The sequence below is a fragment of the Eleginops maclovinus genome, chromosome 11, assembly GCF_036324505.1.
Source record: "Eleginops maclovinus isolate JMC-PN-2008 ecotype Puerto Natales chromosome 11, JC_Emac_rtc_rv5, whole genome shotgun sequence".
Taxonomy (NCBI): Eukaryota; Metazoa; Chordata; class Actinopteri; order Perciformes; family Eleginopidae; genus Eleginops; species Eleginops maclovinus.
In genome coordinates, this window is record NC_086359.1 from 12674001 (window position 1) to 12689813 (window position 15813).

At 40.4% G+C, this 15813-nt stretch overlaps 1 protein-coding gene across 3 annotated transcripts in view; it reads left to right on the forward strand.

The window, feature by feature from the left end:
- Positions 1 to 952: 952 nt before the first annotated feature.
- Positions 953 to 15813, forward strand: part of larp1 (La ribonucleoprotein 1, translational regulator) — a 39644-nt gene continuing 24783 nt past the window's right edge. For all 3 annotated transcript variants that reach the window (XM_063894681.1, XM_063894682.1, XM_063894683.1), the window contains exons 1-2: positions 953 to 1564; positions 15723 to 15787. In XM_063894681.1, coding sequence (XP_063750751.1) covers positions 1189 to 1564; positions 15723 to 15787 — 441 coding nt within the window. In that variant the 5' untranslated portion in view covers positions 953 to 1188. The remainder of the gene's footprint in view (positions 1565 to 15722; positions 15788 to 15813) is intronic.

Here is a 15813-nt window from a genome sequence, read left to right on the forward strand (position 1 = left end):
AACTCGATACAGGTTTAGCTGTATTCTCTGAAATGGTTAACTTTTGTACTTAAAATGGATTTTTACGTTGTGGTTGTATAACTTTTACTTTAATAAATCATCTGAAAAGGCTACTTATTCAACCAATGAGAGTGGTTAAAACCTTAAATGTAACAACCATGTGTTAGAAAAGGATTGATATCTATGACTGATTGTGAATAGTTTTCTGGTCATGTGTTACAGTGATAGGCTAAAGCAGGCCTTTGTGTATCTTACTGGCAATACAAATGAATCAACCCCTCAAACACAAAGAAAGCTGTAATCTCATCAAATCACACATTACATATGTGACATAGGTGATCTTCATTTGGTTTTCTAAAGTTGCTTTGATGTGGTATTGATGTACATGGGTAACTGTATCATGTGTTGTGTTCCGTTTGTTATTCACATGTTTATATGAATGATATGTAGTAGTTCAGCTAGTTATTGGAGCTGTAATTATTAAAACGCTTTTGAATTATTAAAGGGAGCATTTTCTCATGTATTTCCTCAATATTAAGGTTCATTAATTCAGGTAAAAATACATTTCATTGTATTCATTTTTAAGTAATACAAAAGTAGATGGTGTTGGAGTGGACGCAGTATCAACACACACGCAACACAGTCACACAGACCTTCAAATAAGAAACAAATGTGTTTATGAAGCGAGAGGATATATAAAGGTTACTACACGAAATAAAGTTGTGTATCACAGAATATAGGCCTATGCTATAATATATTTCCGTTCAGCACAATTGGATGATACGCCACCTGAACCTGGGAATTAAGAAGTTGTACTACGAAGAAGCCCTTGAAGGCATCACCTCGATCTGATCCAAAAGCGCGCTCCCGGCTTTACGTGGCTACGCCCCCTGTTCACCGTACGTGCGCGTAACCTTCTATCGCGTGGTGAGGATCATCCATATTGCTGCTAGTGGTGGAAATAAGGTTGTATTCCTGCCAGGCCCTCGTACACGTTTCTTTATATTTATACGTGTTTTAATTTGGCGCTGAATGCTCTGCGTCTAGACTGAAGCTCTTTTGGTCTAGGAGCGACTGAGGAGCACAGACTCCGTGGAAACGACCTCACATTTTCTTGAAATTGAAGGAGAATTCGGGCCGTGGGGAGGACTGGTAATCCTGAGGGGGGAAGAAAGACGGCGGTGGGAAATGGCCACTCAGGTGGAGGCTCTCCTGCCCGGCAACCCGCTTGCTAAAGCGGAGGAGCACGGTAAAGTGATCCGCGATGAGTCGGAGGAAGAGGAGGGCGGCCGGGGCGACGGGGCCAAGCGGCAGACTGGTGTCGCCGAGCAGGGGAGCAGCAGCGGCGGCAGCAGCCCTGGGCAGGGAGGGACCCCGGAGGAGCAGACCTCCAAAGAAACGACCGAGGAGAGCAAAGGAGGTTGTGACAGCGAAGATAAGCAAGACGAGGAAGGCGTAAAAGGCAGAAAGGAGTTTACTGAAGCTCCCCCGCCCAAGGTGAACCCGTGGACTAGGAAAATGAATGCGGTGACCGTGGTCAGCGTGAATGGACAAGCACACCACGGTTGGTACACCCTCCCTTACATGTTGATTTTACTCGCTGTCAGTTTTGTGTCGGTGTCTGTCCGTCCAGGTGTGGTCACAAACAATGACTGAGCAGCTGTCACTTAAAGATCGGGTAGCATTTGATTAAAAACCAAAAGAGCAGAGCGATTGCATAAACAAGCCCTGTCTGTGGTCAACCCCTTGTTGCTCCATGCAAGCTGGATATATTTGGAGTTAAAGCCCTCTCCTTCCTACTAGGGAAGGCTATTCCTGGAGCTGTGGACCCATAGTTGACTGTTTGCCTTTAAAAAATGATCATGCCCAAACAAAATAATTGTGTTTCTAAATTGTAAACTTGCTTGCCTTTAATCACATGCCAAGCAATGGCAGCTACACTTTTGGTCCCTCCTAAGATGATAATGTTTTTCTCTCTAAATAGTTGGTGGTTTACTTGTTAATCAGCTTCTTCTTCAAGTTTATGGACACGTTGTGTTGTCGTGCAATGGTTGTGAATTTGCTGGGTTGGTGCAATCTCACCATAATCTGTATTTACTTTAGTGCAGCACGTTTTTGTGTATTTTCTGGAAATCTTTCGAGGTAGAGTATGCTTATTTTAACAGTGTCACAATGCATGCTGGCTATGGAAGCTTTATAAGAGTAGTCGAACTAGCCAAATATCCTCATGTTTAACCTTCTTCATCACTATGTTCTTCCTCCCCTGTGTCTCATCCTTTGCCCCACACACCCAATCAGCTAAACCTTAGCTAATACACTCCCAGTGTTTGCAAAATATTTAAACCGATGCTTACTAATGCTTACGTGTTTGTTTTGAGGCCCTCTTTTTCGACACATAGCCACAACACAAATAAACGACACATCCGCCCATGTCTTGCATTGCATCAATTAGAAGAAAAGCCACGATCTTGGCTGGCTGTCTAGCTGCTTAGCCAGCTAACAATAGCGCGACTACTCTTTGGCCTAGTGCTTCGTCAAGCCCTTTCCACTCAGACATTAGCTTAGCTTCCAAGTCGCTACTGTGCATTCCCAGTCGTTTCAGACTTTGTGCAAGGCATGACTTCCCTTTAAGCTCTCTGAAGATCAATTATCAAGTTTTTAAGATGGTCCAACATGAAACATCTGCTTGTTTAATCGCTAAAAGGTAGCTGGGTTGTTGTGAGACATCACGTGTTTACTCCACGTGTTCCACGAGAGAAAGGCATGGGCGATAATAGCTAGCTAACTAGCTACGTAGCAGGCTAACTGCGTCGGAGTCATGCAAAGTCATGGACCAGATATCATTTGAGATGGTCCTGTGTGAGACATGTTGTGTGTTTCGTGGGTAATAACCCGATTGTCATGTATTGCATCTGTTGTCAGTACTAACCCGGCTCCTGTCTGGTTGTCCACCCAGCTAGCAACAGTTAGCATGGATGCTACCAATCAGGCTTATGAGACTCATCATGGCTTGTGCAGGAGATTAGTAGTCGGGGCTACAATAACTACTCAAACATATTTTGTCATCAAGAAAATGATTGTGAAATGCTTCACATTAAATGTGGATTCTAATCGATTATGTTGAGGGGGACCTTAATATTACACAAGGAGACAGCTCTCAGCTCTGTGGCAAGGCAACGTGGTGTCTCCTCTCACAGCCATGTGTGAGCTTTTTCCTGGCCAGTGTCATCTTTAGAGAGTCGGGTCATAGTGGTTCTGACCTGGCCTGTCAGCAAATTGTTTTGTTTGCCAGTTGGTTTGTTTGCTCGCTCGCTGTTACTGATGTAGACTTTAGGGTACAACTTGTACCCTGAATCTGGAGTGGTCTGTGAGGGTTGGGTGGCTTGTGCTCCAAAAGCTGTCACAGCAGCAAGTAAACCTGGCCGGCTACCAGATAAGCAAGAAATAGTTTCACTTTGTTATGTTACATTCATAGAACAAAACTGGTTGGATGCAAATTGTTAGCTGCATTGTTGACTGTGTTTTCAGAGCTGTTTATTTGTTCTTGCCCCTGTGATACAAAACCATGCCCAAGTAGAAGTTGTTATCGTGGGGTTGAGATTTGTAAGCATTTCAATCGAAAATGGTTAGTCCCTTCTTGAATTCTTTTTTAGAGAAGATGTCAAAGCAATAAATAACTTCAAAGGTGTTTAAAAAAAAAAAAAAAAGACTGTCTCTATCAAGAGGAAATAGACCTTGTGTGGATGGATATTTAGCAAATGTTTTACTGTTTGAAAGGTGATTTCCTCCATGAAATTCTTGTCCTAGAATGTTTCATCTTGGTCAAAGTTGTTACCAACATTAAGGAGATTAATATTTTGAACTGGTAGATTGCTCCCTAATCTGTCTTGTGTATTCAGTGTGTCCTTGAACAAGACCCTGAACTCCTACCTGGATAAGAACACCAGCTGAAAGGCTGAAAATGAATCTCCACGGCCCAGTCAGCTTGTGTTAGTAGTAGTTATCTAGTTCCTAAATGGATTTGAACTTATAATAAGCATCCCATTTTAACTATTGCTTTAACCCATTTATTCCTAAAACGGCTCTAAAACCCTATGTATAATAGATTGAAATGTCCTTATCTCCTGAGGGTTTTCTGGAAAAATACTAAGAATTGGCAACGTCTATGAAAACCTGAATATCTAAGCCTCTGTAGCACATAGAAACATGAAATGAATTGCATTTAAAAGGTAAGACTCACAGGTTGTATTAAAACATGCTCCCTGAGCAATAACATACCAACAGATTTTTATAAAAAATCTCAAAATCAGATTGGTAGGGAAAATATTTTATATGATAAAATAACAAATCACAAATAACATTTCATATAACAAATACCATTTTAAAACATGCCAACACACAGACCAAGGCACCTTGGTATGAGAGAGAGGTGGGAAAGGAGTGGGGAGGGGTGGGAAAGACCAAAGGATCATCAGGTACAAAAACTTCTACTTCCACCTCCCTCTCAAACTCCTCATTCTCTCCCAATTCCAAATCGCTGCCGTCGCTGTCAAAGTATTCGTCGATCGTAGCCATTTTTGCCTTTAAAAAAGTTAAAAACAAACGCACGTGAATGTCTGATTCATTGACGTGATTGTCGGCCAACCACACGACATTTGGGTGGTCACGTGGTTTAAAAAACCCAACAAGACCCACCTCATGTGTATTTGAATCATTGACAGTGCATTATATGCTGCATGCCTCATGAAAATGACGACAAATCAACAATGTTGCGCTTTGCAGCAGCCGGCGGTAGATGGAATGTTGCGCTGCGCAGCATCCGGTACAAATGGGTTAAAGATGCTACTAGTACTACTACTACTGACCGGGTTTACTTTTGGTTGATGTAAATAATTGTCTTGCCCAAAAATATTTCACATTACGCATCTCAGTAGCTTGTGGTTCATTATCATTTCAAAGTTAGCTTAAGTTTCTGAATACTTTTCTTGTCTTAATTAACCTAGACAAACATTCAGACTTCAACATTGTAAAGAAAAGAGAATACATAAAATATACACTGTTATATATGTAAGACATGGAATAAAATGTGGTCACATAAGTTCACATACTTGAACATAAATGGACAGCTATAGCATAAAACGGTTGGCGGTATAACGTGGTCAAATCTCCTGGCTGCGGTTTTGGTGTGCAGATGCAGAATGCAGATGGTATAGCTATACATGCTTGGGAGAAGATAAACCAGAAAATCTAATTTGAGTTGTAGTTTGAATGGGGCTTAGTCATTTTCAGGTTCATACTTGTTTTTGTGGTTTCTACTAAAATTCTTTGTTTTTCTTCACCATTGTACTGTTCCACCGTAGTTTAACTGTAAGTTTAAGGCCAAATTAAATATGTATCTTGCAGATGTATCCTTCTTGCTTTGTGGATGTTCGTGGCTCACAGGCTTTCACCTTGTTGATAATTGAATTGACTTTATTGCTAGGTGAGTTAGTGCATAGGGATGTTTCCTTAAAGTAGGAGTTTGAGGGGCTTGATTGAGCCACAGCAATGTGAAGTGGACCTCCTGTTAGCAGCACAGAACACAGGCACATTCAAATAGCAAGCACATTTAATAACCATGTCTAATAACATAAAGGTTTTTGCATTTTGCTGAAAAACTGGTTTGAGGCAAACATTAGTACATTTTTAATCTTTTTATTATGCTCTTAAATTTACCTTTTACATTTATTTTTTTTGTGAAACAGAGCATGTACTGAGCATCACTTTGATTGTTGCTGCTGGGAAGAATGTTGTAACGCTGTCCAGCCGCTGAGGATTGACCCCATTGTCAGGGGGGCCAATGAATAAATGTAAATGTCGGTTGGGCTCGATACATTAACATTTCTTTAGCACAATGCAGGAGCCTTAATCAACACTTGCAAATAAGGCCCTCTCTGTTTGAGACTTTGGCATTATAGAGACTGTTGATGATGGTCTTACAACCATGGTTGGTGATGTTTCGAGGCTGCTTTGCCTTCCTGCAGAAGTCACTTCTACTTGGGGGTTGTTTCAAAATTAGCATGGACTCCTCACTTGTTTCCCACACGTGTCCCTGCTCTGGGAATCTTGTCCTCTTTGTTGTGGCATTAAACAGACAGACCCCCGCCATAGGCGACAGACGCCTTCGATGCTGTTTGTAGCCGAGTTTTACGACCTGTCGGAACCCGACAAAGGTCACGATCCTGGAAGAAGTGCTGACACATAAAAGGGTAAATTGGAACTACTCTTGCAGGAGAGGCTACTGCTTCTGAATGTCAACGTGTTGTGTCTTCATGTCTGCTGCTCGAGGTACTGGGCACAAATCTGCAGAGTTTAAAACAACTTAATGCTGAATGAATGAAGAATCCTTATATTCTCATTGGTCCTTTAGATCCTTGAGTCTCTCATCTCTTTCTTGCTGTGAAGGCAAAACCTCCATCCTAAGTAAATGTATACTGTAAAGCAATATAACACAATGTCATTCCGTTCGGAAGGATTCTTCCTGTAACGCGTCCAAAGACTTGGACTTCTCTAGAACTGAAAAAATAACTTGAGTCCTCAGTTAGAGTAGCACGTATCGACGGAAAGTTAATTTGATCTTTTATCAGGCGAAAAATGTCAGGCATTTTCCTTGACAGATTATTATCTTTCATAATTTGCTACTTTTCTGACAGATGTCATTCACACAACCACTTCAGAATCTAAATTTAACCTGAATATTAAATGATTTCTGCTAAACTGTAGGTCCTGTTTGAGGAGAGATGCTAAGCTAGTTAGCGACCTACTGTCTGTTGTGTTTACTCTTCCTCATGTTTCCCTCTGCTCCTTTTACACACACACACACACACACACACACATATCCGTCGGCTTTTTCAGATGAGCTCTTCTCTTAATTTGCCATACTCAAGCTGCTTTATCAGTTTCAGGCTTGTATCTGGACCCGATGATAGTGGCACATCCCTCTGTGCTCAGGGTGTGGACAGCTTGCATCAAGGATGTGTCCATTTAGTGATGTGACCAAGCCCTTTGTCACAAAACACCTCATCATGAGTCTAATTGTATTTTGTCTCACATAATTTTTAAAATGTAAATAAAGTGGCGGGTTGAGACATTGTGGACCTGAAAGAAGTAGCTGTAGCTTGATGACCGGGTAGAGGTAGCGTGTTTATGTCTCTTTTCATAAAATGGAGTATAACTAAGAATAAAGGGAATTTTATATTCAAAATGTCTCATCATGATGCTCCAAGCGTGAGCACGTGTCTCCAATGAAGCCTCACTGCCTGAAAAATAAGGCCCACCTGCACTGGTCTGTTCCAGCCTGTTGGCAGAAGACCACCTGTGATGACCTCCTGCCCCATGTAAAGCATTGTCTTGTGCAAAGGTCAATTGTTTACACTCTCCAATGTCAAGTTTATTTTATTTTCTACCTGTAAACCAATGTTTTGACTCTTAATGTGGGGAAGCAACAATAAATGTTGTTCTACTTCTATAGCAATTGGTCTGCACAACAAGATATGGACGTATTGTATTAGCACGGCTTGCAGACTCAGTTACCTACACCTTACAAATTGTAACAAAAAATATTAGGCTATAAATAACACATTTAGATATTGAGGAAAATCCTTCTCTTTGTCGGATGAGTATTGATGTCTGGTCAGATTTGTTTTGCAGCCCTTGCACAGTTCTTACATGACCTGGGCTAAACTCATCTGCAGGGTGTAGCTGCAACTGGGCGTACACAGGGAGATGCCGCTGAGCCCCTCGTGTGTGTGTGTGTGTGTGTGTGTGTGTGTGTGTGTGTGTGTGTGTGTGGCACGCAGGCAGTGTACCGGCATATGCTCTGACTGTCGTTTCCTCCATATTTGGTTCTTGCAGAGGTTTCCCTCGCCTGTTGTCTCTCTGTTCTTAACTTTAAAATTTCACCTCGACTTAACGTAAGGTTTATGTGAGAAATCCATTATAATGACTATTAAGCATCCTCATCCATTTTCCCTTTCCCTGTAATGGGAGACATAAGTCATCTGGGAATGTCCTAGTCGCCTTTTGGGAAGTACTTTTGTCCTGTTTTCAAAATGTTCTCATATCTTTGGTTTAAAGAGAAATGTAGTTTGAAGTGTGTTTTACATTTTTTTTAAATTCTGTTACAGCCTGGCTTTTGTGATTGATTTGTTGATTATCAAACTTTTGAGGAAAGACTCAGATTGCAGCTTCTCCCATTACAAATGACCACAGTAACTTGAAAATCCCAGAATTAAAACAATTCGTCGATTTTTAAATGGCCAATAACAAGTCCCAGCATCTGGCTGAGGGCTGTTTCTGCTTCCCAACACTAGCACTGTGTTTATCTAAGACTGCAGAGCCGACGTGGCTTAAGGTTTATTTATAGGCTTCAGCAGCGAAACACGGGGGGGCTTTGGAGCAGGTATTGTCACTGTGAGTTGTGCAGCACCCATGAGAATTTGTTTTTGAGCTCCACCTGAGATGTGTCTGTGCACTGTACTAGGTTTTCTCAGAAAATCAGAGGGGGCTGATTCTGTCAAATGGTGGTGAAATTATAATTATTAATTATACATTTTTTTATACAAGCTGAGGTAATTTGCAGCCGCAGTGAATTATTTGATGTGCAAAGTTATCTCACAGAGCCTGCAACGTAAGTATAAGCGAAGCAGATGGAGAGGTAACAGTTAATGCAAACTGGCTACGGATTAGGGAAGGTTAATGTTAGCCTCCGGCAGTCAGGCTTGTTCCACAGGCTGCAACAACTGTCTTCGAGTGCTGTGAAGAAAGACGCAGAGAATTAACGAACGAGGAGGAGCAAGACGGATGAAGGGAGGAACTGACAGGAGGAGAGAGGTGATTGAGTGTAAAAGAGCCTCATAGCGCCTAACTGATCTCACCATTGCGTGTTTTGAAGAATACAAAAAAACATTGAAAACAAACTACTTGTATATTGTTGGTCATAAACAAATCAATATACATTTATTTATAGCCAAGTTAGGAACACTAGTACATTTTCGTTGTCTCCCCTAATTTCTTGTAGCTGTGTTGGTGTGTTAATACTCTGCTGCAGAGTCTGTGTGCCGGGTCGTATTTCAGGTACATCTGATCCAGCTCAATCCTGCCAATTGTTTTGTTAATTCATAATTTCAATGGAGTGATACAGTGACGTGTCAAACAAGGTAGTCTCCTTTGTTTGTTGTGGGGGAGAGACCATTATAAGAATAAAATGTGAAACCTATTTTTTGTCTGTCCGGTTGCATGTTAGAGTTTCTTAGAAATTAATGTACCAGTCGTTGCTCTTAATGATTTCATACATTCATAGTAACATTGCATAGTTGCAAATATGGAACAACCTTTTTATTTAGTTGGAGGTCTTTCTATACTTCTGACTAATTTTGTTCTGTTGATGCTACTATGTGATTAATAAGGAACACTTTTCCTCGCTGCTCTCGCAAACAAAGCAATATCAAAAATGCTCCTGCCCTTGCCTCCACACGTCTCCTACATTTTTCTCCTTTTTATGTTCCTATGATATGCCATTTCAGTAACCAACATGCATGGCCTGTCCTTGAGTTTTGTTAAATATAACCCTTATCAGCTCTCTTAGATAACACCCACCCTTCACACGGGCTGTTCCCAAGGTGGTTTTAACCCTGTGGGGCTGTTTAGCCAATAATCCATAGCAAATATAAATCCCATATGTGATCAGCAGCTGAATTCGGGGTAAAAAAAACCAAACCTATTTTGGTTTTCGGTCAGCCAAATGATCACGGTGTAATATAGATTTGTCCAAATGTCAATACAATTAAGATATTTCACCAAATCTGTAACTAGATCCCATGGTTGAAATCTAAGCAAAGTTCCTAAATACAATTGTACTTATTGTCCGTGATATCAGCATCTTGCAGTAGAACATTCATTAAGACCCTGTTTTCATTTAGCAATGTATGAAGTCCTTAGCTAAAGTACTTACTTAAATAATAAGATTAGGGATAATAGTTGACCAAAAGGCAAATATTAATGTTTGCTTGTATTACGTCCTGGAATTTAAAATCCGGGAAGACATTTGAAACTGCAAAGAGGAAGACTTCACAAAAAAGGTTCTTGTCTCAGGTCACTGCTGAATGTGTGACTGCCTTTGCTGCAGCCACTTATAGTGGGGCAGACATCTTGGCCCTGGGAGGCTCTAATCTGACAGGAAACCATCATCTGATGCTCCAGGCAGCGAGATGCATACTTGCCCTCAGCGGGGGAATCGTGATGCGCGCCTCAGCTGATCAGCAGAATGTGGTGGAGCTTGACAAACCTGCTGTTTATTATTGAACAAGCACCGTTTGTCCACTTGTTGTAGATGTTTACAGACAAAATTCAATTTAGCATCCCGAGTCACTTTGAATGCATGGCTCGTGGTCTGTTAGGTTCAAGAATAGCTTTTAAAGCAAGTATAGTAAATGTGATGTCATGGTCACAGATTTAATGACAATAACAAATATATGGACTTTAGGCTTCCACCTTGTATGATTTAATTTGAACACATAATGCCTACAATTAAGAAACTCATTTTCATGTTGGTCTCTAGGGACCTAATATCACTTTACATGAATTCAGACTTTCAATTTGTGGCTAATAAGCAAACACTAGGTAACCAATTATGTGAAGGTAATACATTGTATGGTATAGTCCTCTGCCATGACTTGCAGAAAGTTACATCAGCCGTTGTCAAAAAATGGCGTCAGAAGAAATTAGAGGATAGATCTGATGGTGTGTGTGTGTGTGCCTGTAAAAGATGCTGTGTCATGCTCTGTAAGCAGCATCAGTGTTACGTTAGAAATGCTCAGACTACTGTTGTTCACACTTTGTTCAAACTAAGCAGATAAGTGCGGATAAATACTCGAGGCATTCCTGCTGATCCGTCAGCCTAACTTAGCAACAGAGTTGTTGCACAGGCAAAAGCTTTTCCAATGAGTTTTTCTATTAACTATCTGTTTACATGACCCAGATATTGCTTTATATTGGCACTGCATGTTACTAACTCCCTTCCAGGAGGGTTATGAGATGCTGGACCAATGCCTGATCAGCCTTTGCCTGTAACACTGGTTGTTCACAGTAAGTCATAATGTTTATGGTACTAGTTGAGAAGTTATCACATATTTACCTCTGTCGTTGAAGTTATGTATTCTTTCTTGTTTGTTGAGACCTGGTTACTCAAGAACTTATAAATTAATATCTGGATAATTTAAATTACACATGTAAGTAATGACTTTAATTAGCAGAGTAACTCATACATTTGTTGTAGCTGACGCTAACCCAAGTGGTTTAATGGTTTATCTAAATCCAACTGATGAAATGGTCACATGAATAGAAAAAAGACAAAACCTGGTTGTGGTTGGAGGTCAGGGGTCAGCTAATGCGCCACGGCTACTGCTCATAAAACAAAGGAAGACATTTATGCCTTGGCTTGATCCACCATTAGAATGCTTTAAACAGGATTCAGGTTTGAGTTGGATTGAGAGTCTTGGATTTGTTGGTGGTGATCATTTATTTAAGTGTAATGGTAGTTGCACGTGATATGGTCAGCCATGATTGGAATAAGAAGCAGACTGTTGAGGTAACACTGCCTGCTGAATGTGAGATCTTTTGTTAGCCACTGGAAATGGCAAGTTATAAGAAGCTTTTATTCAGCAGTAACATGTTGGCAGGTTCATAAGTTAAGCTACACAAAGCAAACATGTGTAGGCTGTATTTTTGGAGCCTAAATCGGCACTCTCTGCAAACAACTTATCACTAATGAGTTAGTTGGTGCAGTAATTTGACTGTTTACTATCTGGCGTTAATAGATAATGTATTTTAAAAATACTGCAAATGTCAACTAAGGTTCCTAATTATACTATTAATGCATTTATTGCTGTCTGAGGTCGGTGGCTTACTTTAATTTGCCTTTTGGCATAATTCTTCTTTGTTGTTTTGCCCTCTTGATAATTCCTGGAAGACACCGTACTGTTACACAGTTAAGCTAACAAAATGAGACAAAGGTTAACAACTGTATTTTCAGGAAGCTTCCAGTTAAATCTTTGTAAAACAATTCCTCAACTCTCACTCCAACTAAATACACAGTGAGGTATAAAGTTCAGAGGTCGAGTAAGGTAATTTTGGTAAAGGACATGTGTCACATTTCTGAGTTGGCCAAAGACTAACAACATTTCAGCTTAGCAGTGAATGGACAAACAGGCTCTGATCAGCTTTTACATTAAAACCACTTTGTATGAGTTGTATGAGAAGTTCTCTAAAGCTTTTTGTGGATCCAATGGTCGCTGCAGTGTAGCCGCACAAGCAGATGAGGCGGATTGGTTCATTGGCACATGATTTGACCCGGAAGAAGAGAAAATAATTATGCAACTTTTTGCAGCATTCATTTTGTTTTATCACAGGAGTATAACGCTCATTTGGTTAAGTTATTTTATGATTCGGTTCAACGGTTCTTGAAAGTTACCCTTTGACCTGCTGAGCTTCTGTCTTATGTTTTTGGCCACTTATGGGCATAGATTTAGAATATAGTGGAACAGAGCCCTCTGCAGCTATAAATAGTCACAGCTAAAATACTTTTAAGTAATGAGGTAACAGTTTGTAAGCATTTAGTATTCTTTTTGTACTCAAAAGTAATTAGAATCGCCTTTTAGGTTTTACCAAGCTCAAGTAAAAGCCCATATATAGCCAATATTTAGCCAAGCGAATTAAATGCATCAAACACGTGTTTTGTTTCCTTTCATACCTAAATGATATCTTAAAGGTCTCCTATTATGCTATATTTGAACAATATATTGTAGGGCAATATCTATACAAAACGTGTCTGTGAAGTGTTTTGCTCAAAATACCAAACAGATCACCCATTGTAGCAACGCCTCATACCCCTCTATTTCAGCCCTGTTCCTCAAGTGCTGATTCTGTGACTGTAGCTTTAAATTTGAGCGGACCTGAAGCTGGCCACGCCCCTTTGGAGCGTCATGCATGAGAGATTTCTAAGGGAGACGCTGCCGAGATTAAACGCCATATTATGATCCAAACCACATCAAGCATTATTTCTGAAACACTTCTCAGTGTCTACCACTAGAACAGAGACATTATATGTATTAAATATACAACTATAAGTCCCTCCTGCAGACATCCTGCACGGAGACACAGAGGTGCTGCATGAGGGGATTCAGCTTGCGACTGTATATGGGGGACAATAGGTTGGGACGTGTCGCATGGGTCGGACGTTGCCAGGAGTTCAATGTAAAGCCAGCCCACATTTCGGATATGACATCATATCGACAGCAAATCTGGATAAGCTCATTTGTAAGGAAGAGAAGAGAGAGTTGTATTTTCTGACACTTTGTGAGTCTCCTTGAACCCGGGACACATTCATGTATAAAAGACAGCAAGAAGTGCATGTTGCATAATAGGGGACCTTTAAGATTTAAGAAAACAACCTAAACGTTGTTCAATGCAGCTCTCTGCGGACGGTAAAGTCTTTTGTTCCAGGACAGGACACAGTTTTGTGGATTTTCCTTAACTCTGTCGCGGAGCCTCATGTTCCTGTACAGTTAAGTGTTTCTTTCAGCCTAACAGAGCTCTCAGTGTGGTTGTACAGTCATGCTCTCTGCAAACGCGAGTAGGCCTCCCTCACTGGCCCCAGGATTTCACTGGACCTTTAACTCTTTAACCACACAACATTTCAGACTCCACTCCTCATGTGTTCAGTTAACAATATGCTGGTTTTGCTTGCTTCAGACATCTTCAAGTACTCCTCAAAGCCAATCAAGACACTCAGTTTCTTCGGTCCAGGCCTTTTGTTATTTATAAACCTTCTCTCTGAATCTAGTCCTAGAAATGGGGAGAATTGTTATAAACCAATGGTGAAGAAACTGCAGCAAATGCCTGCTCCACATATAAAGAAAGTTCTGTGTGTTGTGCAAACACACAGAGCACAGTGTAGGTCTAGAAGGAACATAAAGCTTATGAAAACCTGCCACAGTTATCTCTATTACAATGAAAATAATGATACATTCCCAGATAATTCAGTTCAGGATATTTGTTCATTTCATGTGTTAAAGGTTGAGCTTTGTTGTATGCAGCGCTGAACCAATCAAATTCCATTCTGCTGCAAGTACTTTTTTGAGCATAATGTAATTATTACTTGGTTTTTAGCTCCCCAGATGTCATTGTGCATTATTGGCTGTTTCTGACATGATGGTAAATGGAATAGTTTTAACGTTTGTACTATTGTTCAGAAAAAAAGACATGGGAAGACCCTACAGACAGAGAGAAAGGGTTTCCATTGGTTTTATTGACTCAACGAAGGAGCAATCAATGGAGAAAATAAAACTATTCTCAGTTTAATTCTCATTTATTCTGAATGTTTTTCGTTTTAACCAAAACTTAAATTTAAAGAAGTATATTTGAGTTCAGTGTCATATTTATTTATCAATACACTAGGTTTATTTTTCAGCCCGATAGGTTCCTGTTTTGCTAGACAAATGTTAATCGTGCTCCTGAAAACATACACACGTTTGTTATGAAACCGTGGTTCTGCTCTGTGTTGTTAGTGATAGTTATTAGTCCGCCGAAGGATTTAATTCCCCACTCTCTCTCTCTTTCTGGCCTCTTCCCTTGACATGATTGTCCTTAAGGAGCTTACTGAGATTTTCTCTCGCTGTGAGCCGCTTTCACTCCCTCGTAGTCGGAGCGTGGTGACACTGCAGTCAGAAACAGCAAGATCTCTGACTTGAGGCCACAAGACAGATCAGCACGATAAAGTGAGCCTAGCTGTTCTTTTGGTTTGTCTTTATGAAGAGTCGTGACCAGGTACGACCAGATGTGTTCAATCTTGTTCTCAGCTTTAATGTCAAATACGGGCATTTTTGTTAAATCTCAAATTGTTGGAAAGTTGTGTTTCTAAATGTGGCTTTATTGTTCGAGTTGTTCATTGTGTGTGTTTGGTGCGCTTTGTTCTGACTTTACTAAGTGTATCTGATATTTGTTGTCATTATTTGACATCGTAAGGTCATGTGTTGTTCAGTTAGATTATGTTGTATAGAGATCTGCTGCTTTTGTTTTCTGCAACTGTTTGCACCTTGCTTTATTTATTGTATTAGGGTTATTTATTTGGCCGGAGAAGATTAGCAAATGCTAAGTCGCTAACAGGGATCTGGTTCATTAAAACAATAAGAAACAACAAAGCAGCTACAAGCGTTAGCTACCATGCATCATTTTATATATGCATACTGATACAAACAGGAACAATTATTCAGAGTGCTGTATACTTTAAGTGCTGATTTTTATGTCGAAGATTTCTTTATTTAAAGGCGAACTCTTTCTGTTACCATTTCCTGAAAGGATATTCTTCGTTTATATCATTGCATATTGAATATCTTCAGGCCTTGGATCGTTGGTCGGACAAAAAACACCTCACATGGGGTCAGGGATGAGTGATGAGCTTCTCTAATGAAATTATATCAAAGCTTCAATTAAATATTAATCTTAAAATGCTGCCAAAGCCGCATATTAACAAAAGGCGATCTGGGTAAAGAAAGATTGGTTACAAGAAAACTAGTGTTTTTTGTACATTTTCCTGCTTTCCTCTCCATGTATCTCTGTTGTCAGATGCTTATGTGTTCCTGGTTGCAGGGCCGGTTGTAATGTGACCATCGTTTGTGTTTTCACAGAGTCTACTGGGCCCGCCAAGGTGGTGAGAGCAGGGAATCCACCCAAAGCCAGACGCGGAGGAAAGGTAATAGTCTGTGTGTGTGTGTGTGT